This window comes from Myotis nattereri (assembly GCF_964212035.1).
Source record: "Myotis nattereri genome assembly, chromosome: 5".
Classification (NCBI taxonomy): Eukaryota; Metazoa; Chordata; class Mammalia; order Chiroptera; family Vespertilionidae; genus Myotis; species Myotis nattereri.
Window position 1 is genome coordinate 5,665,653 of NC_138080.1, and position 22,436 is coordinate 5,688,088.

Consider the following 22,436-nt stretch of genomic DNA (forward strand, 5'->3'; position numbering starts at 1 on the left):
GGTCCTTCCTTGGAATTGCTTGTTAGGGGCTAAATTGCTGGGGTACATGTAAAGAAACAAACAGATCAACCCCAGCCAAGTCAAGTCAGCTGGGCTGTGACATGTGAAGAGCTTTGAGCAGGTACCTGAAGGGGCGGGGGGGCGGGGGGGAGCGAGAGGGACACAACTTGGGCGGGGCAGGGTGAGGGCTGAGTGTTCAGCTGGTGGAGGAAGAGTGTCTCCAGGTGGGGAAGGATGGAATGACTTGGCTCAGGCACCCAGCAACCTGTCTGTGGTCCACAGCAATGCTAGACTTGTGGCTTAGCCGAGGCTCCTCCACACCACGAGGTCAACTGAGCCACTTGGGCACTCATGACCCGTACACTGTCTGACCCCAGGACAGCTGGGAGGGTGGAGGGCCTTCACTCCTCTTCTTATTCCTGTCTTCATTCACTCAGAAAACAGTGTTTAAGTGCAGGCTCCATGCCTGGCACATGCCGGGGGCAGGGGAAGCCGGGCCACGTTGGCACTTCCCTCATCCTTTTGCTTCTCCTGGGGACCCTTCCCCCAGTTCCCTGATGGGGACAGAGAGGGCAGCTGCCCCACCCTTTGGGAATGGCACTAGTCTGCCTTTCTCAGTGTTTCCATGTGGGCTGGGTCTGCGGTGCCCTCCAGGGCCCCTCCCTGGAGAGGACAAGCACCGCCTCCCAGGCGAGGCAGACATGTCAGGCCAAGTGGAAGCTGAAGGGCTCAGATGGGTGCTCGGAGGGGGCAAGAGCAGGGCTGGGGTGTGAGCTGGAAAGGGAGGGCTGAGCATTGCAGGCAAAGGCCTGGGTGGGTGCATCTGACCTCGGAGAGACAAGGGAACCGCAGGCCTGGCCTGGCCTGCCCAGCAGGAGACTGGCCAGCCGGGCGAGGAGTCCTGCAGGAAGCTCCAGCTGCCATCTGTGGACTCCTGAATTCTCAGGGGGAGCTGCAGTCATTTATACCAAGACTAACCATGTCTGCTGAGTCACCTGTGTATCAAAGGCCACATTTAGTTCTTTCATCTCAAAGAGCAAGCTTCAGAACTGAGCAAATTTGTAGATGTATAGACCATTTCTGGGAGGACACATAGGAAACCAGTGGTCATTCCCATTCAGCTTCAGGGGAAAATGAAGGCTTTATTTTCCATGTGGCTGCAATTCTGCCTGAATTTGTGTTTTAGTGTTCATTTTCACCAGGACTACTTATGACTTTTGTTATATAATGTATGTAAAGCTTAAGAGGAAAAGAGTCAGCAGCTTGAAGATTGTAGTCACTTGGACATAGCACCTCAGGTCATCTTTTTTCTCCGAGCTCCCCTTTAAGGCCTGGTGATTATGTGATTTCCCTCTTCTTTACTCACCAAACCTCCCCTAGGCTCTTCCCGCAAAGAGATAACAGAACACTGGGAATGGCTGGAGAACAACTTACTGCAGACGCTGTCCATCTTCGACAGTGAGGAAGATATCACCACTTTCGTCAAGGGCAAGATACACGTAAGGTTCACTTTCTCTTCTCTGTGCTGGCAGCACACGTTTATCTGAATGTATGTGTGTTTTCCTTTCTGTTCCTTAGGTTAGATTCCTAGCAAGGCACTGCACGTATGCCAGCTTACTTCATTTTTTTTTTTTAAATATATTTTATTGATTTTTTACAGAGAGGAAGGGAGAGAGATAGAGAGTCAGAAACATCGATGAGAGAGAAACATCGATCAGCCGCCTCCTGCACATCCCCCACCGGGGATGTGCCCGCAACCCAGGTACATGCCCTTGACCGGAATCGAACCTGGGACCTTTCAGTCCGCAGGCCGACGCTCTATCCACTGAGCCAAACCGGTCTCGGCCCAGCTTACTTCATTTTAACAACACAGCATTGGTCTTATCCCCAGCTTACAGAGGTGAAACCGGAGTGTCATTGCCAGTCCCTTGCTGTTCAAGGGGGCAGCTGAGCTGATTGCCCATGCAGGCCCATCTTCCCCTGACCAGCCACTGGAATGTGACTGAGTGGGCAGTTTCCATTCCCGCAAAGGGCCCAAGAGCAAGTGTATGGATCCACAGCTGCTTGCCAGCAACTTGGCTGGCAGAGGAGGAAGCTGGAGGTGATAGTATAGTTGGAGGCATGTTTGTGTTTTAAAACTAACATGACTTAGAAATGCACAGACCCATGACCCAGCAATGTCATTCCTTGGAGTTGACCTTGCAGTGTATTTATTCATATGTGCAGAACTAGAGGCCCAGTGCATGAAATTTGTGCACAGGTGCGGTCCCTAGGCCTGGCCTGCTATCGAGCGCGAGCATCTGGCATGGAAGGGGAGCTCCCAGCTGGCCTCTGGGCCCTGGGCAGCACCTGGGCCCCCATGCGCCCCCCTCTGCCTGGGTCACGGCACCCGTGTCCCCACACAGGGATGCGGTGAGCGCGGCCAGATGCTGCGGGCCGGGGCGCAGTGTGGGCCTCTGGGCTGACCAGTGGCACTGCACAGAAGCCACACGGGCAGTGCACTCTCTCCTGCCGGCCTCGCATACCAGCTCCTGTGTGAACCCACAGGGAGCCCGACCGGCCCCAGCGGCCTGGCTCACCGGAAAAGGCCACTCGCGTGCACACGCAGGTGCAAGGGCCCCGTACCTGAGCGTGGGGGCTCCAGCAATGCACAAGCCCTGGCGTCCCAGGGGAGGGTAGCGGGGGAGTGAGAGCAAACTCGGTGGACACCCCGCATTCTCACCGCACCTCTGTCCCCATCACCCCCACCCCCAGGTAGCTGGGCGAGAGGTTACAGCCCCCTGCCCTGGCGCTGTGTCACTGACACCCACCATGTTCCACGCCACCCCCTGGTGGTCAGCACATGTCATAGTGAGCCGTCAAACTCCTGGTCTCCCAGTCAAATGACCACCTCTAGGGACAAATTGTATATTAGGCTTTTGTTATCTAGGATGGCAAATGTGTCAGGATGTCCCCGCAACACTGTCGCAAAAAGACTGAACAGTGCACCCCCAGACCTATGGTCAGGGTAACAGCCACACTCTCCTTTGCAGAACAAGAGTGATGAAATGAGAGCAGAGCATTTACTGGGCACTTTCTATGTGAGTCCTGTGCTGAGCACTTATATTTGGGGCACTGGGTAAGTCACAGGTGGTGTACATAGTGGACTATCTTACAGCTATCAAAATAATAATTATGAGAATTGTAGCAACATGTAAAACCAGATACCATGATGATATTTAGATTGTTTCCTCTTGCGAGTAATTAACATGATAATGAGCATTTATCTGAATGTATGTTTGTTTTCCTTTCTGTTCCATTATTGCCTTAGGTTAGATTCCTAGCAGGGCTCTTACTGGTGCTGAGTTTGCCCTTGTGACTTTATTACACCACAACTTTTTAGACCTGGCAGAAGACATAAAGAGCTCCTCAGCTCTTCTCTGGGCACTTTGGAGTTCAAGGCAGGACCTGTGTTGCCTACTAGCTCCAGGGAAACAGGCAGAGAGCTAGACTCTAACAATGATAATAACAGCAACATTTTTATTTATTTTTAATATTTTTTTTATTTCAGAGAGGGAGAGAGAGCTAGAAACATCAATGATGAGAGAGAATCATTGATCGGCTGCCTCCTACACACCCCCTACTGGGGATCAAACCCACAATCTGGACATTTACCCTTGACCAGAATCGAACCTGGGACCCTTCAGTCCACAGGCTAACACTCTGTCCACTAAGCCAAACTGGCTAGGGCAATAAGAGCAACATTTTTAAATGCTTCCTGTATGCCAGACTCAAACAAACCAATGTACAAAATAGGAGAAGAGGTTCTAAATGACTCATGGGATGAAATGGAAAATAGAAAATAGTTTAGAACTGAATGATAATTGAAATACTACCGCATCTTAGAATTGATGGGATGCAGCAAAGCAGTACAGAGTAGAGAATGTAAAGGCTTAAACCTCACATAAAAGAACAAAGGGCAGAAATTAATGAGCCAGTGTCTAACTCAGTAAGTGAGAATTCCAGAGAAACCAGGAAATTAGAAAGAAGGAAACAGCAAAGGGTAGAAGTTAATTCCGTAGAGAACAAAGGAACTATAGGAAGAGCAGCAGACCCCACAGAACCCACAAGCCCATGGTGGAGGGATCCAGGGCGGCAGGAGCCTCCTCTAAGCAAGCAGCCATGAAGGTTTGTGAGCAGCACCTGTGAGGGACTGTGACAAGCACCTATATAGAAGCAGAATTTAAAGAAAAAGAGATAATGTTATAAATAGCTTTAAGCCAATAAATTTAAGAATGTAGACAAACCCTGGCTGATTTTGCTCAGTGGGTAGAGTGTCAGCCTGCAGACTGAAGGGCCCCAGGTTTGATTCCGGTCAAGGGCACATGCCTGGGTTGGAGGCAATCAAGAGCACATGCCTAGGGTGTGCAGGAGGCAGCTAATCAATGATTCTCTCATCATTGATGTTTCTATCTCTCTCTCCCTCTCCCTTCCTCTCCGAAATCAATAAAAATATATTTTTTAAAAAGAGTGTAGACAAGATGGATACTTTATTAGGCATTTATTTCCAATTGCTACCTCAACAAGTTAACCACAAGCTTAGTGCACAAAACAACACAAACTCAGAAATGGATCTTGTCCTAGCTGGTTTGGCTCAGTGGATAGAGCATCAGCCTGCAGACTGAAGGTCCTGGGTTTGATTCTGGTCAAGGGCACATGCCCAGGTTGTGGGCTCAATCCCCAGTAGGAGTCAGCCGATCAACGATTCTCTCTCATCATTGATGTTTCTAGCTCTCTCTCCCTCTCCCTTCCTCTCTGAAATCAATAAAAAAAATTTTTTTTAAAAAAAGAAAAGAAATGGGTCTTATGAGCTAAAATCAAGGTGTCAGCAGGGCTCCCTTCTTTCTGGAGGCTCAAGAGAATGCGTTCATTTTCCAGCTTTTAGGGTTCACTTGTGTTCCTTGGTTCTTGACCCCTTCCTTCATCTTGAGTGCCAGCAGGGTGGCATCTTCAAATCAATCAGTCACACACCCCCTATCTTGTGCCCTCTGTGACCCTTGATTATAATGGGCCCACCCAAATAATCCAGGATAAGCTGCCCCTCTCAGAACCCTATTTAATCACATCTACAGAGTCACCTTTGCTCTAGGAGGTCACATTTTCCCAGGTTCTGGGGGTTGGGGTGTGGACATCTTTGGGGCTATTATTTGACCTACCATCCTATATAATAAAAGCCCAATATGCTAAGTGTCCTGTCCAACCAATCAAAACATAATATGCTAATGATATGCTAAGGCTGCTCAACCACTCACTATGACGTGCACTGATTACCAGGGGGCAGATGCTCCGACAGGTAGGTTAGCTTGCTGCTGGGGTCCAGCCGATTGGGACTGAGCAAGACAGGCTGGACTTGCCCTGGAGCCCTCCCGCAGTCCCTCCCTGGCTGGCCAACCTCCCACATCCCTCCCCAGCCCTGATTGTGCACCGGTGGGGTCCTTTAGCCTGGCTTGTGCCCTCTCACAATCCAGGACCCCTTGGGGGATATTGGAGAGCTGGTTTCAGTCCGATCCCGCAGGCCAGGCCTAGGGACCCCACTGGTGCACAAATTTGTGCACCGGACCTCTAATATAATATAAGTTAAACCAAGACTCAGGAAGGAAGATGCCTAAAACTATGAAAGACATGGAGTCAAGAATTTAAAGTTTAGAGAGAAACCAAGATGGCGACATAGATAAACACCTAAAATTGTTGCCTCACTCAACCACTTCAAAAATACAACTAAAAGACAAAATGGACATCATCCAGAACCACAGGAAGACTGGCTGAGTGAAAATTCTAAAACTAGAAGGAAAGAGAAAAGCACACTGAGACTCAGAGGAGGTGCAGAAATAAAGTGCAGAGGTACGGAAGCGCACGCGGAAAGGACTGGCAACTGAGGACGCGGTTGTCTTTTTCAATTGGGAAGGAGACACAAGCTTCCAACTGCTCTGAACTCCAGTTCTGGGCGAGTCTTTGGGGACCCAGACTCATACAGGGAGAAACTGGACTGTCTGGCATCGGGCGGAACTCGAGAGCGGCTTTCTCTCAGAGGTGCTTGCAGCAATTACCACGGGACACTGAGACCCGGGGCCTCTTAGGGCAGGGCTGATGATCAGCCATAGCTGTTTGCCCCGCCCTGTTGATTCCCTGAGACCCCGCCTCATCCAAGCTGTGTGCAGAGGCTTTTGCATATGAGTGACAGGTCAGGGCATGTCCTTTGTAAAATTACCTAACAAACGCAGCTGGGTCAGAGAGATTCAGGATATCCAAAAGAAGGCCCAAGGCCCCACAGCAGCTTGCATTGCTTCACAGCTGGGCCTCATCTGGGCACCTCCAAATCCCAAACAAAGAAGAGAAATCTGCAGATCTCTCCGTAGCTCCTGCTGGGTAGCCTCAGGCAGAGGCTAAACTAGCACCTCCTTAGAGATCCAAGAGCCAGTGTACCCAGTGGTCAGAGTGAAACCATCCAGATTACAACTCCTCAGATCCATAAGGGACACACTTAGGGAGCAGACTCAGTGAGCACCAAAGCCCCACTGAAGCAGGTCTTGTCCCATAAGGGTGTCTCCAGCACAGAAGTTCTCCCATCATAGACACAGCTGATTCTCACAGCCAGTTGGCCTGGAGGTCAATTCCTCCCAGTGATACCAACTACAGTCAAGGCTTAACTACAACAACACTGTGCACACAGCCCACAAAGGGGTGCACCAAGAGTGTCCACCTCAGGTAATTGGGGAGGCTGAGCCACTGGGCCCTATAGGACACCTAGCACACAAAGCCACTCTGTCAACACAGGAAAGCAGCAAAATGTGGAGACAAAGAAACAGGTCACAAATGACAGAAATGGAGGAAAGCAAACTACTGGATATAGAGTTCAAAACCACAGTTATAAGGTTTTTCAAGAATTTTCTAGAAACCGCTGATGAATTTAGTAAGACCCTCAATAAGTCTAGTGAGACCCTCGAGGATATGAAAAAGGACCAACTAGAAATTAAGCATACACTGACTGAAATAAAGAATTATACAGAGATCCAACAGCAGACTAGAGGTTCGCAAGAATCAAGTCAAAGATTTGAAGTACGAAGAAGTAAAAAACACCCAACCGGAAAAACAAAAAGAAAAAAGAATCCAAAAATATGAAGCTGGTGTAAGGAGCCTCTGGGGCAACTTCAAGTGTAACAACATCTGAACTATGGGGGTGCCAGAAGAAGAGAGAGAGCAAGATATTGAAAACCTATTTGAAGAAATAATGACAGAAAACTTCCCCTACCTGGTGAAAGAAATAGACTTACAAATCCAAGAAGTCCAGAAAACCCCAAACAAAAGGAATCCAAAGAGGACCACACCAAGACACTTCATAATTAAAATGCCAAGAGCAAAAGACAGAGAATCTTAAAAGCAGCAAGAGAAAAACAGTTACCTACAAGGGAGTACCCATACAATTGTCAGCTGATTTCTCAACAGAAACTGTACAGACCAAAAGGGAGTGGCAAGAAATATTCAAAGTGATGAATAGCAAGAACCTGCAACCAAGAGTACTTTACCCAGCAAAGCTGTCATTCAGAATTGAAGGTCAGATAAAGAGCTTCACAGATAAAAAAAAGCTAAAGGAGTTCATCACCACCAAACCAGTATTAATGAAATGCTAAAAGGTATTCTTTATGAAGAGGAAGAAGAAGAAAAAGGTAAAGATAAAAATTATGAGCAATAAATACATATCTACCAACAAGTAAATCTAAAAATCAAGTGAATAAAAAAATCTGATGAACAGAATAAACTGGTGAATATAATAGAATCGGGCCATAGAAAGGGAGTGGACTGACAATTCTCGGGGGGAAAGGGGTGTGGGGGTGCGGGAAGAGACTGGACAAAAATCGTACACCTATGGATGAGGACATGGGGGGGGGGGGTAAGGGCAGAGAGTGGAGTGGGAACCAGGTGGAGGGGAGCTATGGGGGCGGGGGGAGAGGAACAAGTGTAATATGAACAATAAAGATTTTTAAAAAAAAGAATTTAAAGTTTACTCAGTGATTTTTACAGTCCAGCAATATCCGCCAATAAATATAAAGCCCTAGCCCTGAGCTAGACTGGCTCATTCCCATTGGTGGAGAGGCTTACTCATGAGTAGGTGCCAATGGAGAATGAGAGCATTCAGGGTCACCCAGGTGCAGCTGGAGAGAGTGGAGCAGCGGCTGCTGGCTGAGACCCAGGAAAGTGGCCCCAGGGGCAGGATAGCCAGTGGTGGCCCACAGGTTGTCCAGAGCCCACCTTGAGCTTCTAGTAGGTAGAATCCAGGGCAGCAGAGACAAAAGCAGGACCTTAATAATGAGGAGAGAGCTTTGCCAGACCCATTTCCCAGAGCCAGTTTCTATAGGAACGGTTCAGGGCAACGCCCGAAGCAGCTTGAGAGAGAGAGATGGAAGTCATGGCAACTGCAGTGCAGCTCTACTGAGAGGGCATCAGAGCATACCTCACCGGTGGGGCCACAAGCACTGGCCTTGAACTGGCCCTGTGGCCCAGAGTGATATCTTCAGGCACTCAGCCAGTAAAGACTCAGGCAGGATGCAGTTGGCATAGGTGTGCCCTGAGCCCTGTGGCTGGTCTGTAGGCATGGGCAAAAGCAGGAAATCCCTGGTAGGTGGGGTGGGGAGGGGCATCAAATACAGGACTCCCCAAGACATCATCATAAGGAAAGCACCTCACAGAACAGTCACTGCACGATGCCATTCAGGTAAGAATGCGGGAAGGAGAACGGCATGTGTGTGCTGTCCGGAAGAAACCAGGAGAGTGGCTGTGGAGTAGGAAGCGGAGTCCCTGTTCAAGAAATATGCTCTTCTCTGTGTATTTTTTACTGATACACTTTTTAGAAATGTTACATAAAATTAAATGTTTATGTAAAAAGTCACTGCTCTGCCATAGTAGTTCAGGGAGTTAGGGGAGCGTGCCAGTCACACGGGCAGCATCGGTCTGACCACGCTCTGCCAGAGCAGCCGACTGGGCCTAGCCCAGCCTGTGGCTTTTAGGCCAGCATCCTCGGTGCCACCACCTGAATCCTCGGGCCTCCCTGTGCCAGCCTTTGCCTGTCTTGGCCGTGGGAACCCTGGGCCTTCCAGGTACCAGTCCCCTTGTTCTCTTGCAGGGCATCATAGCTGAAGAGAACAAGAACCTGCAGCCCCAGGGCGATGAGGACCCCGGGAAGTTCAAGGAAGCTGAGCTGAAGATGCGGAAGCAGTTTGGGATGCCCGAGGGGGAGAAGCTAGTCAACTACTACTCCTGTAGCTACTGGAAGGGCCGTGTGCCCAGGCAGGGCTGGCTCTACCTGACTGTCAATCACCTGTGCTTCTACTCCTTCCTGCTGGGCAAGGAAGGTGAGCGTGGGCGCCCTGGCATCCCCCCGGCTACCCAGCTGACCCTCACCTCCTGACCTCACCTCTAGAAAGTCCATTACCTTTCCAGACTGTCCAAGTCCGTGAGGGATCTCCTTCCTCTCAGCCCCCAGATATTCTGTCCCCACACATCCAACAGGTCGTCTCCCCCAAACCAAGTGCCACCTCAGCACCCTATGACAGGAGCACCCAAACTTGAGCCAGGCACACACTGGGCTCTCGGGGACTCCTGTCCTGCCTGTGTCCGCTGATAGGGTTTTTCACATAGTGACTTTCTGCATGGGGCCTCTTTTAGGGCAAGTGTTCAAGGGCACACGTGTCCGTGAGGGGCTCTAGGTGATTCTGTGCCCTGGTGTTGCAAGTTCCTCCCTGGGGAAGCCCTGGCCTCAGGACACAAGGCAGACTCCCCAGAGCTAGCCGGTGCCTGCACTGCACCTTACCCCAGAAGGAGCCTCCAGGGCTTCGCCCGTCCCCGTGGCCCTGCCTTTCCATGTGGAGTGCGCCCAGCACAGCTAGGATCAGGCGTGGGGGAGGGCGGGGCAGGGGGGAGGGGGGCTTGCTCAGTACAGTTTCCCCCAGTGCGGGTGGGAAGTGGGAGCCCGCCCTGCCTAACCCCCCAGCCCATTTGACCCAGTGGTGGTGTGTCTGTCCCCACCGGCGTCCAGTGAGCCTAGTGGTGCAGTGGGTGGATGTCACCGGACTAGAGAAGAACGCCACCCTGCTCTTCCCCGAGAGCATTCGCGTGGACACCCGAGACCAGGAGCTCTTCTTCTCCATGTTCCTCAACATTGGCGAGACCTTCAAGCTCATGGAGCAGCTGGCCAACCTGGCCATGCGGCAGCTGCTGGACAACGAGGGCTTCCTGGAGGACAAGGCGCCGCCCAGGCCTGCCCAGCCGCACAGGAACATCTCTGCTCTCAAGCGGTGCGTGGCCGAGTGGGGGCCACTCGGGAAGGGGAGGTGAAGGTGTAGCTGCAGGGGGGGCACCGAGAGATTCGAGGGAGGTTTGTCCTAAGAGGCACATTCCTTCTCCCAGCCTGTGATGGGGGGTCTCACACACTCCTTCGTCTTGACAGGAAGCTGAGGCACAGAGGTTGAGTAACTTGCCCAACGTCCCTCAGCAAGTGAGCAGGAAAGCCAGATGCAGCTGTTGACAGCCTGTCCTCCCCACCAGCTCAGCCAGGGTGCCCCCAGAGGCCGCTCTGGATGGCTTCGGTGATCAGGTCCCAGAGCTCACTACCTCCACCCCACCAAGATTGACAGCTCTTCTCCGTACCCCTTGGCCAGTGGCCCCTCATACCCTCTGCATTGCTGTAGCTTTGGGGCCCTGGCCTGGAGGTTTGAGGTCTCTGCCACTCTGTGGGAATTGGTAGACAAAAGGGCAGATACTGGTGGCCAGCCCCTCCGGAGCACTTCTGTTTGACTCCTCCATTGTAGCTTCACAGGACACCCGCAAGGCTGCCCGGGAGCCCCTGGGTCCCACAGCCAGTTCACACCCGCGTGCTCAGATACCATGGCCTAAGCCCAGAATCGGGTGTGCCTTCAGGACCAGGATACTGTCAAAAGATGTCACTCTCCTGATACAAGTGACAGGGTGTCTTTTGGAACCTTCTGGAAAGAAAATGAGCAGGGCCAGGACATGACAGTCCCTGGCGCTGTCCATCAGGGTGTGCTTGCCGGGCCCTGCTCAGGCTACTGGACTGTCCCCAGGACAAAGCCACGACAGAGGGGAGGAGCAGGGTGCCAGGCCCCCACCTTGCACAGCCATGGGCCAGGCGGGTGTGCACTTTATACCAAGCAACAGCATCGTGCCTGTCGGGAGGCCCTTGTCTAGGTTCTAGATGGTCTGGGTCTTTCTAGTCAGAAGCAGCAGGATGGATTCGGAACCCCCTGGACAAGCAACGAGCCACACCCCGGAGCCTCCAGGTGTCCTCCCAGAGCTGGCAAGTCTCAGGGACATGCTGTTTCCTGACCACTCCCCTGCTGGGCATACGAATGTCCCACATTTTACTTGGCCACTTAAGGTGCATGTTTCACAGAACTCTGAGATCCCTGGGCATGAGTTGCTCACAGGAGGACCCCAAAGAGCCCAAATCCAATTTGAAAACCCAAATTTTGTCCCCTCCCCTCCCATCCCCAGAGACCTAGACGCACGAGCCAAGAACGAGTACTACCGGGCCATGTTCCGGCTGCCCAGGGACGAACGCCTGGACGGCCACACAAGCTGCACCCTGTGGACTCCGTTCAACAAGCTGCACATCCCCGGCCAGATGTTCATCTCCAGCAACTACATCTGCTTTGCCAGCAAGGAGGAGGACGGCTGCCACCTCATCATACCCCTGCGGGAGGTGAGCACCCGGCCCCACCAGCTCTGCCCTGCCTCTCCTGGTTGGCCCCTCAGCATTCAGTGATGGACACGTGGTGAGTCAGCACCTGCCTGTGCAGGCCTCTTGAGAGTGGCTGCACAGGATTGGTCCCCAGGGGTCACCTGGCCTCGTGGGCAGACGGAGTGGGGCTTTGGCCAGGAGAGCTCACTCTAGTACCTAAGGAAACTTCAGGAAGGATCCAAGCCTTTCTGCTGGGAATGCCCCTCAGTCCTGCCTTCCCAGACTGCAGTGGGGCTGTGGCAAAGCCCTGCTGGGCTGGGCTCGGAGGATGCTGACCCTGCATCGACCCCGCCATGTCATTCTCAGAGGCCGCCTCACTGTTCCTCTCTGACGTCTGCCTGGGCTGTGGCTCCAGCTCTAGCAGCGTCATTGGGAGCTGGCTGTCGCTTGTAAGAGGTGGAGACCTGTTCTCCTTTGACTGCAGTGAGAAATGTGGACAGTGAGGGAGAGAGGCCCCGCCCAGGTGAAGGCACGAAGGCCCTGGCCCCACTATCAGGCAGGTCTCAGAGCCCCCTTTCCCTCTTGGCCCAGCGGGGCAAACTGGCTGAAGCACAGTGAGGCGCCCCTGAAAGCCTGCCCTGTGCTCTCCATGCCTGTGCAGCTCTGTCCACACTTCCTCGGCCGGGCCAGACATGCCAGTCAGCGGGTACTTTGGCAATCCATGCTTAGGACGCCATGCAGGCAGGCTGCTCCCCAGGCTTCAGAGCAGGGGATGAACTGGCCAGTGGGAAACTTAGAAGGGCCAGTGGCTAGGCCCACCCTCCTCATGACAGGCCAGCGGGGCTGTGTGATTGATAGGTGAAAAACGAGATTTAGATGCGCATGGAACTTACAGCAGCAGGCAACAGAGTCGGAACAGATCATAGTGGGCCCGCGTGCCCCCATTCACTCACCGCACCTCCCCGGAGAGGGCCACCTGAGGCCACTTTGCTGTCGCGGTCACAGAACCTTTCTGTCTTTCTATGGCAAGACACAGACACCCAGTGTTTTTGCCCTCCCAGGTGACCATTGTCGAAAAAGCCGACAGTTCCAGTGTCCTGCCCAGCCCTTTGTCTATTAGCACCAAGAACAAAATGACCTTCCTGTTTGCCAACCTTAAAGACCGCGATTTCTTGGTTGAGAAGATTGCTGACTTCCTCCTGAAAACATCATCTAAGCCAGGCGACAACAGCGCAGGAAGGAAAGCCAGCGTCATGGATCCAGCCCCAGAGGTGAGAGGGCGCTGTTGGGGGGCGGGGGGTGGGGGGGGTCAGGGCCAGGAGAGGATCCAGGCAGCGCTGTGGTGCCTGCCATGGGCCTGGGCAGGGAGGGTCCCTGCTGGGTGCGGGGTGGAGAGCCTGACCTGCCTTGGTGGTCTCAGGTGTGCAGCCACCATGCACTACCTGACGTCACAGGCCTCTGCACCACGTCACACACACCCCAGTCCTGAGCGTCCCCACCCCGCCCACCTCAAGTCCCACCGCACAGGAGAGGCCTTTGCTGGCTGGGCCTGCCTCCCTGTGAGCCTGTGCTGCACTGAGGGCCACACTGTTCATTTACCTGGTGCTTCTCCCGTCAGTCTTTCAGCCTGAGATTCCTACAATATAAGACCCCCTGTGCCCTGGCTGGTTTGCTAAGTGGTTAGAGTGTCAGCTGGTGGACCGAAGGAAGGGGTCACAGGTTCGATCCCCGACCCCCTTTTAAAAACTTAACTGCAATTATTATATCAACATAATTCACAAGCATTCCTGAATATGAAATACTTGTATTCACCTTTCCCCAAATGCAGATGTACTTTTTACAGTTTAATTATTGGAATTGAAGTACACATAGGTCATATATCACGCTTAGTTAATACATCTTTTAAACTCCTTTTTATCTATAGATTTCTCTCTCTCTCTCTCTCTCTCTCTCTCTCTCTCTCTCTCTCTCTCTCTTTCTCTCCCTCTCTCTCTCTCAGTACTTTTTTTATGGAATTTGGGTCATTTGTGCTGTAACTTCTCCAAGTGGTTTTCATTGACTGCATTCTCCTGTTTCCTGTAAGTTGGTGGTTGACTAGTAAAATCCAGAACAAATTCATGTTCCATTGTTTGTGTTTGGGGGCAAGTCTTCTCATAGGAAGGACTGAGGTGATGGGTACTTCCCCCAAGAGATATACGACACCTGGTCTTCTCGTTGGTGCCGTTAGGGTTGCCTAGATCCACTCATTCATTAGGGATTGCAGGAGGGCAGCACTCCAATTCTGTCATCCCTTCTGTTTGTCAGCTGGAATAATCCTGTAAAGGAAATTTCCCCTCATCAATTTTTTAGGGCCCCTGAGGCACAGTTCATATACAAAAGGGAAAACAAATCTTCCTCTTTCCTGTTCTTCACCAGTTACAATGATGAGTTGGGCCCGGCTAGTGTGGTTCAGTGGTTGAGCATCGACCCATGCACCAAGAGGTCACCAGTTCGATTCCCAGTCAGGGCACATGCCTGGGTGGTGGGCTTGATCTCCAGGAGGGGTGTGCAGGAGGCAGCCAATCGATGATGTTTTTCTCTCTTTGATGTTTCTGTCTCTCCCTGGCTCTCTCTCCAAAATCAATAAAAACTTATTTTAAAAATAAGATAAAATGATGAGTTGGACTCTGGCTGGTGTTGCTCAGTGGTTTTGACTGTGGACCCATGAGCCGAAGGGTCACAGGTTCAATTCCCAGTCAGTCAAGGACATGTACCTGAGTCGCAGGTTTGGTCCCCAGCCCGTCGGGGCGTGGGAAGGAGGCCACCAGTCGATGTGTCTCCCTCACAGCAGTGCTCTCTCTCTCTTTCCCTCTCTCTCAGTCTCTCTCCCCCCTTCCAAGCCCCCCTCCTTCCTCCCTTCCTTCCACTCTCTCTAAAAATCAATAGACAAAAGAAATCTTCGGGTGAGGATTAACAACTAAAAAATAATAATGAGTTGTTCGTCTAGTATCCTCTAAATGTGATCAGTTTGTTTTTTATGTTTAGTTTTTAGTATAATTATGAACTTGCAGATTTAAGCAACTTGATGTGTTTCAATCCATGACAGAAATTACCCTAAGGCCGTCTGTGCCCAGAGGGAGCTTATTCATTCAGGTTGGCATATGTTCTTTGGACATAACCATAGCCATGTTTGATTGTTTCCTTGCTTCCTGGTGTGACAGGCTGTATGTGCTGTTGGTCTTTCTGAAATTACGCACTTCATGGTGACAAGAGCCCATTAGATCAGCAGCCCTGCTATTACAGGCCCACATTCCCACTGAGGGCACTGGAGCTGGCGGCAGCATGTGCCCGCAGCTAGCCAGAGCCCGCCTGGCCCGGCCCATGGAGGCCTGTATATTTTCCACCCCTGTAATCGATGCTCAGTAAGTTATTGGGGGTGGGAGGGGCCCGGCAGAATCAGTGTCCAGTAGAGACATTAAGAAAGGTTTCTTAGAGGAGGTTGGGCTTGATCTGACTAAGGTTGGGTGGGTGAAAAGGGACATGAGCAGGGATTCTGAGCTGCCTTCATGAGGTCCAGCACCACTCATGATAGGGCCTGATGGCCAGAGGGAGCAGACCCCATGGCCCCTTCCGAGCTCACCATTCATTCATCCAGCTCGTTTTTACTGCATTCCTCATAGGTACCAAGTGCTATTCTAGGCACCAGGAATAGAGAATGAACAGAGTAGACGAAATTCATGTCCTCTTAGAGCTCATATTCTAGTGAGAGAGACAGTAAGCAAATAAACACCCAGAGTGTTAGGTGGTGATAAGGGCCGTCGATAAAAATAAATCAGGATAAAAAGGGATTAGGAGTGCCAGGGGATAGTGGGGGTCAGGTGGCATTTGAGCAGGAAACTAAAAGAAGAGAGGCCAGACAGCTGGGCACAGCTCCTAAAACTAGCGGAAACTGGTGGAGGAGTGAGAGAGAGAGGAAGCAGGAAGCTGGAGCACGTGAAGCCAGCACAGGGGCCTCACAGGCACTTTAGCTTTGACTCTGAGTGAGAAGAGAAGCTTTTGGAGAGTTTTGTCGAAAAGAGGGACACAGTCTGTTTATGTTTTAATAGAATTACTCTGACCGTCGTGTTGAGAATGCTTATAGGCACAGCTGTCACAGCAGCCACATGTGGCTGTTGGCACTGAAATGCAGTTAGTCCAAATTGAAATGTGCTTAAGCACAAACTACACACCAGACGTTGAAGATTTAGTATGAAAATGAGAATGTAAGATATCTATAATTTTTATATTAATTCCATGTTGAAATGGTAATATTTTGGCTATATTGTATTAAATAAAATATATCTCACCAATTTGTTGTTTTTTTATTTATCTTTATTTTTGAAAGTATTGCAGATTTCCCCTATTTTTCCCCCATTGACCCCTTCTGGCCTGCACCCAACCATCCCAATTTATTGTTTTTTAACTAGAAAATTTTAAATTACATATGGGCTGTCGTGATATTTCTCTTGGGCAGTGCTTGACTAGAGAGTGGCAAGAATAGAAGCAGAGACGAGCTGGAAGGCTCTGCCAGGAATCAGGACACAAGGTGAAGGGCCTTGGTTAAGGGTGGTACCGGTGAAGTTGGTGAGAAGTGGTCAGATTCAGGATACACATTTTTTACTGTGGTAAAATACACATAAAATTTACAAGCTTAACCATTTTTTTAAATATACCTTTTTATTGATTTCGGAGAGGAAAGGAGAGGGAGAGAGAGATAGAAACATCCATGATGGCGAATCATTGATCAGCTGCCTCTTGCACACCCCCTACTAGGGATCAAGCCCGCAACCTGGGCATGTGCCCTGACTGGGGATCAAACCTCCTGGTTTACAGGTTGACACTCAACCACTGAGCAACACGGGCTGGGCTACCTTAACCATTTTAAATTGTACATTTCAGTGGCATGAAGTATATTCACACTAATGTGCAACCATCGCCAACATCCACCCACAGAACATTTTTCATTTTGAAAAACTGAATCTGCCCTGGCTGGTTTGGCTCAGTGGATAAAGCATCGGCTTGCGGACCAAAGGGTCCAGGGTTCAATTCCAGTCAGGGGCACGTACCTTGGTTGCAGGCTCCTCCCCGACCCAGGCCCTGGTCAGGACTCGTGCTGGAGGCGACCAATCAATGTGTTTCTCTCACATCGATGTTTCGCTCTGTCTTTTCCTCACTCTTCCATTCTCCCTAAAAATCAATGGAGAAATATCCTCAGGCAAAGATTAACAAAAAAAATTAAAATAAAAAAGAAAGAAAGAAAGGAGGAAGGAAGGGAGGGAGGGAGGGAAGAAGGAAAGAAAGAAAAACTGAATCTCTGTACCCATTCTCATTTAACACTCCTCATTACCCCAGGCCCCGGTAACGACATTATTCTTTCTCTCTCTGTGAACTTGATTATTCTGTGTACCTCATATAAAGGGAATCATACGGTATTTATTCTTTTGTGATTGGTTTATTTCACCTAGCATAACATTCCATTATATATGCATATATATGTATATATGTATGTATATGTCATTTTGTTTATCCATTCAGTTTTTTATCCATTTTTTAAAGTTAATTTTTATTTTCAATTACAGTTGACATTCAATATTATTTTATATTAGTTTCAAGTATACAGCCTAGTGGTTAGGCATTTGTATAATTTACAAAGTGATCCCCCTGATAAGTCTGGTACCCACCTGGCACAATACATAGTTATTATAATATTACTGACTATATTCCCTATGCTGTACTTTACATCCACATGACTGCTTTGTAAATACCAATTTTTTTAATATTTTTTTATTGATTTTAGAGAGGAAGGGAGAGGGAGAGAAAGAGAGAGAAACATCAGTAATGAGAGAGAATCATTGATCGGCTGCCTCCTGCACGCCCCTCACTGGGGATCAAGCCCAGAACCCGAGCATGTGCCCTTGACTGGAATCGAACCCGGGACCCTTCAGTCCACAGGTCAACTGACACTCTATCCAATGAGCCAAACCAACCAGAGCAATACCAGTTTTTTAAAGTTTTTTTTTTTTTTTATTGATTCGAGAGAGAGAGAGAGAGAGAGAGTGAGAGAGACATTGATTTGTTGTTCCACTTATTCATGCATTCATTGATTCCTATATGTCCTCTGATCTGGGATCGAACCTGCAACCTTGGCATATTGGACAACACTCTAACCAACTGAACTACCTAGCCAGGACCCAATTTTTTTCCCCTTTTTAAAAAAATATATTTTATTTATTTCAGAGAAGAAGGGAGAAGGAGAGAGAGAAAATCAATGATGAGAGAGAATCATTGATCGGTTGCCTCCTGCATGCCCCCTACTGGGGATTGAGCCCACAACCCGAGCATGTGCCCTGACCGGGAATCGAACGGAGACCTCCTGGTCCATAGGTCAACACTCAACCACTGAGTCACACCGGCCAGGCCCAATTTTTATTTCTTTATCCCTTCACCATTTTGATCCAGCTCCCCCATTCCTCTTCCACCTGGCAACCCATCAATTTCCTCTATTTATGACTTTGTTTCTGTTTTGGTTGTTCATTTATTTTGTTTTTTAGATTCCACATATAAGTGAAACCTTATGGCGTCACTAGTCATCAGAGAAATGCAAATTAAAACCAAATGAGATATCACCTCACACCTGTCAGAATGGCTATCATCAATAAATCAGCAAACAACGAGTGTGGGTGAGGATATGGAAAAAGGGGGCCCAACCAGTGTGACCCAGTGGTTGAATGTCGACCCATGTACCAAGTCACTGATTTGATTGTGGGCTTAGTCCCCATTGGAGGGTGTGCAGGCAGCAGCCAATGGATGTTGATGTTTCTCTCTCATAGATGTTCTTGTCTCTCTCGCCTTCTCCCTTCCTCTCTCTCTAAAATCAATAAAAACACTTTTTTTACAAAGAAAAAGGGGAACCCTTGTGCACTGTTGGTGGGAATGTAGATTGGTGCAGCCACTGTGGAGAATTATGGACGTTCCTCAAAAAAGTAAAAATAGAACTACCATATGATTCAACAATTCCACTTCTGGGTATTTATTCGAAGAAACCTAAAACACTAATTTGAAAGAATATATGCACCCCTATGTTCATTGTAGTGTTATTTACAATAACCAAAATTTGGAAACAGCCCAAGTGCCCATCAGTAGATGAGTGGCTATAAAAAAAAAGAAGGAAATCTTACCTTTTGCGACAGCATGGATGGACCTGGAGAGTATTATGCTAAATGAAATAAGCCAAGTACCACATGATTTCACTTATATGTGGAATCTAATGAACAAAATAAACAAAGTGGAAACAAACTCATGGATACAGATAACAGACTAACATCTGTCAGGGGTAAAAGGTGAAAAGGGTGAAGGGATTGAGCACAGAAAACAAAGGACTCATAAACACAGACAACAGCATGGTGACTGCCAGAGGGAAGGGGGTGGGGGGAGTAGACGAGGGTAAAGGGGGGGATAAATGGTGATGGAAGGAGACTTAACTCGGGGTGGTAAACACAGTACAGTAGAGTTGTGTACCTGAAACCTATATAACCAATGTCACCCCAGTGATATAATTTTTTTTTTTTTTAGTGTGTTTGGCAGATGGCACTAATGGAATTTTTGTTATCTGTCTCCCTGAGTAGGGTGATTTAAGCTATTTACCCTCTGGTTGGGGAGGAGAACTGCAAACCATTTACGCTTTTTTTTAAAAAAAAAAAATAAGCCTTTATGTTGAGAGTATTACAGATGTCCTCCTTTTTTCCCCCCACTGCCCCCCTTCCCGGTTCCCACCCAATTCCCGGCCTTCACCACGCTACTGTCTGTGTCCATAGGTAAGATCTTTGGTTAATCCCTTCCCACGCTCTGCCCCTCATCACCCTTTCCTCTGAGTTTCGTCAGTCTGTTCCATGCTCCCATGCCTCTGATTCTATTTTATTCACCAGTTTATTTTGTTCATTAGATTTCTGGTTTGTTTATTTTGATTTTTAGATTCAATTTTGATAGATATGTATTTAGTGCCATTTTATTGTTCATATTTTTAATCTCTTCTTCTTCATCATCATCTTCTTTTCTTCTTCCTCTTCTTAAAGAATACCCTTCAACATTTTATGTAATACTAGGTTGGTGGTGATGAACTCCTTTAGCTTTTTCTTGTCTGTGAAGCTCTTTATCTGACCCTCAATTCTAAATGAGAGCTTTGCTGGGTAGAGTAATCTTGGTTGCAGGTCCTTGCTATTCATCACTTTGAATATTTCTCCCCACTCCCTTCTGGCCTGCAAAGTTTCTGTTGAGAAATCAGCAGGCAGTCATATGGGTGCTCCCTTGTAGGTAACTAATTGCTTTTCTCTTGTTGCTTTTAAGATTCTCTCTTTGTCTTTAACTCTTGGCATTTTAATTATGATGTGTCTTGGTGTGGGCCTCTTTGGGTTCCTCTTGTTTGGGATTCCCTGTGCTTCCTGGACTTGTAAGTCTATTTCTTTCACCAGGTAGGGGAAGTTTTCTGTCATTATTTCTTCAAGTAGATTTTCAATATCTTGCCTCTCTCTCCTCCTTCTGGCAACCCCATAATGCAAATGTTGGTATGCTTGAAGTTGTCGCAGAGGTTCCTTACACTGTCTTCATTTTTTAGATTCTTTTTGCTCTTCTGATTGGGTGGTTTTTTTACTTCCTCATATTCCAAATCATTGATTTGATTCTCAGAATCTGCTACTTTACTATTGAATCCTTGTAAAATTATTCTTTATTTCAGTTAGTATATGCTTAATTTCTGACTGGTCCTTTTCCATGTCTTTGACATTCTCACTAAGATCCTTTAAAGTCTCGTTAAATCCCTTGAGTAACCTTATAACAACCATGGCGTTGAACTCTGTATTCAGTAGTTTGCTTGTTCCCATTTCTTTCGTTTGTGACATGTTTCTTTGTCTCAGCATTTTGGCTGATTTCCTGTGTCTGTTTCTATGTATTAGGTAGAACTGCTTTGACTCTTAGAATTGGTAGAGTGGCCTTGTTTAGTAGGTGTCCAGTGGCTTAGCCTCCCCAGTCACCTGAGCTGGGCACTCTAGCTCCACCCCTGTTTGGGCTGTGTGCACAGTCCTGTAGTTGAGCCTTGATTGCTATTGGCATCTCTGGGAGGAGTTGACCTCCAGTCCAATTGACTGTGAGGACCAGCTGTGACTATAGTCCAGGAGACACCCCTATGGAGCAGGACTTGTTTCAGTGGGGCTTTGGTGCTCACTGAGTCTGCCTCTTGAGTGTGTCACTTGTGGATGTGAAGAGTTGTAATCTGCTATGGTCTGAAGCTACCTATCATGTGTACTGACTCTAGGGCCTCCAGAGAGGTACAAACTCAACCACTACCTGGGGCCACCCTTCAGGAGCTACAGAGAGATCTGCAGATGGCTGCTATTTGCTATTTGTATTGGGGTTGGAGGTGCCCAGGTGAGGCCCAGCTATGAAGCAAGGCAGGCTGGTGGTAGTACCAGATCTTGGGCCTTTTATTGATAGGTTTGGGACACACTGTCACCAGCTGCAGCTTGTTTGAGAGATTTTAGCAAAGCCTGAGCCAGGACTGACCATTCATTTAGAAAAGCTGCTACAAACACCTTGGTTGGGGCTGCAAATTGGATGGGGCAGGATTTCAGGAAATCATCAGGGTGGAGCAAACAGTGTGCTCCAGGCTGATGGAGGCTCAGATATGGCTGCCAGTCAGCCCTGTGACAGGGGAGGTCCCAGCACTGGAACAGTGACCCCTGTGAGGACTCCTGTCTGGGAGAAAGCCCCCCCCCCCCCCGAGTTCCTGCCCCAATGCCAGACAATCTAGTTCCTCCCTGTATGTGTCTGGGTTCCCTCAAAGCCACCTGGTGCTGGGAGTCTGAGTAAGTTCGTGCACCAGCCCTTTAAAAGGAACACCTGGGTCTCCAGCAGCCTCCATGTTACTGAGCCACAGTCCCCACTGGTTTTTACAGCCCATAGTTGTGGGGACTTCTCTTCCCAGCTCTGGAACCCTGGGCTGGGGTCTGGTGTGGAGCTGGGTCCCATTGGTCTCCACAGCCAGCTTCCACAAAGACAATCTCCCTCTGATTAAAAAAATGGTACATGTGGGTGTCAGACCAGCCCATTCTGCGTCTCTGCCCCTCCTACCAGTCTCAATGTGCTTTCTTCTTTATTTCTCTAGTTGTAGGCCTTCCATTCAGCCAGCTTTCAGGCGGTTGTGAATGATTGTTGTCCTGTATTTTAGTTGTAATATTGATGTGATTTTAATATATCTTTTTTATTGATTTCAGAGAAGAAGGTAGAGGGAGAGAGAGATAGAAACATCAATGATGAGAGAATCATTGATTAGCTGCCTCCTGCAGACCCCTACTGAGGATTGAACCCACAGCCCAGGCATCTACCCTGACCAGAATCGAACTGTAACCTCTTGGTTCATAGGTTGACATTCAACCACTGAGCCACACCAGCCAGGCAGTAAATTTAATTTTTAAAAAAAGATATGTATTGCCAAAACCGGTTTGGCTCAGTGGATAGAGCGTCGGCCTGCGGACTGAAAGGTCCCGGGTTCGATTCCGGTCAAGGGCATGTGACTGGGTTGCGGGCATATCCCCAGTAGGAGATGTGCAGGAGGCAGCTGATCGATGTTTCTCTCTCATCGATGTTTCTAACTCTCTATCTCTCTCCCTTCCTCTCTGTAAAAAATCAATAAAAT

At 49.0% G+C, this 22,436-nt stretch overlaps 1 protein-coding gene across 1 annotated transcript in view; it reads left to right on the forward strand.

The window, feature by feature from the left end:
• TBC1D9B (TBC1 domain family member 9B) overlaps positions 1 to 22,436 on the forward strand; it is a 48,662-nt gene that overhangs the window by 6,362 nt on the left and 19,864 nt on the right. The window contains exons 3-7 of the mRNA XM_081092365.1: positions 1,381 to 1,499; positions 9,158 to 9,386; positions 10,070 to 10,328; positions 11,545 to 11,752; positions 12,793 to 13,002. Of these exons, the coding sequence (XP_080948491.1) occupies positions 1,381 to 1,499; positions 9,158 to 9,386; positions 10,070 to 10,328; positions 11,545 to 11,752; positions 12,793 to 13,002 (1,025 nt within the window). The remainder of the gene's footprint in view (positions 1 to 1,380; positions 1,500 to 9,157; positions 9,387 to 10,069; positions 10,329 to 11,544; positions 11,753 to 12,792; positions 13,003 to 22,436) is intronic.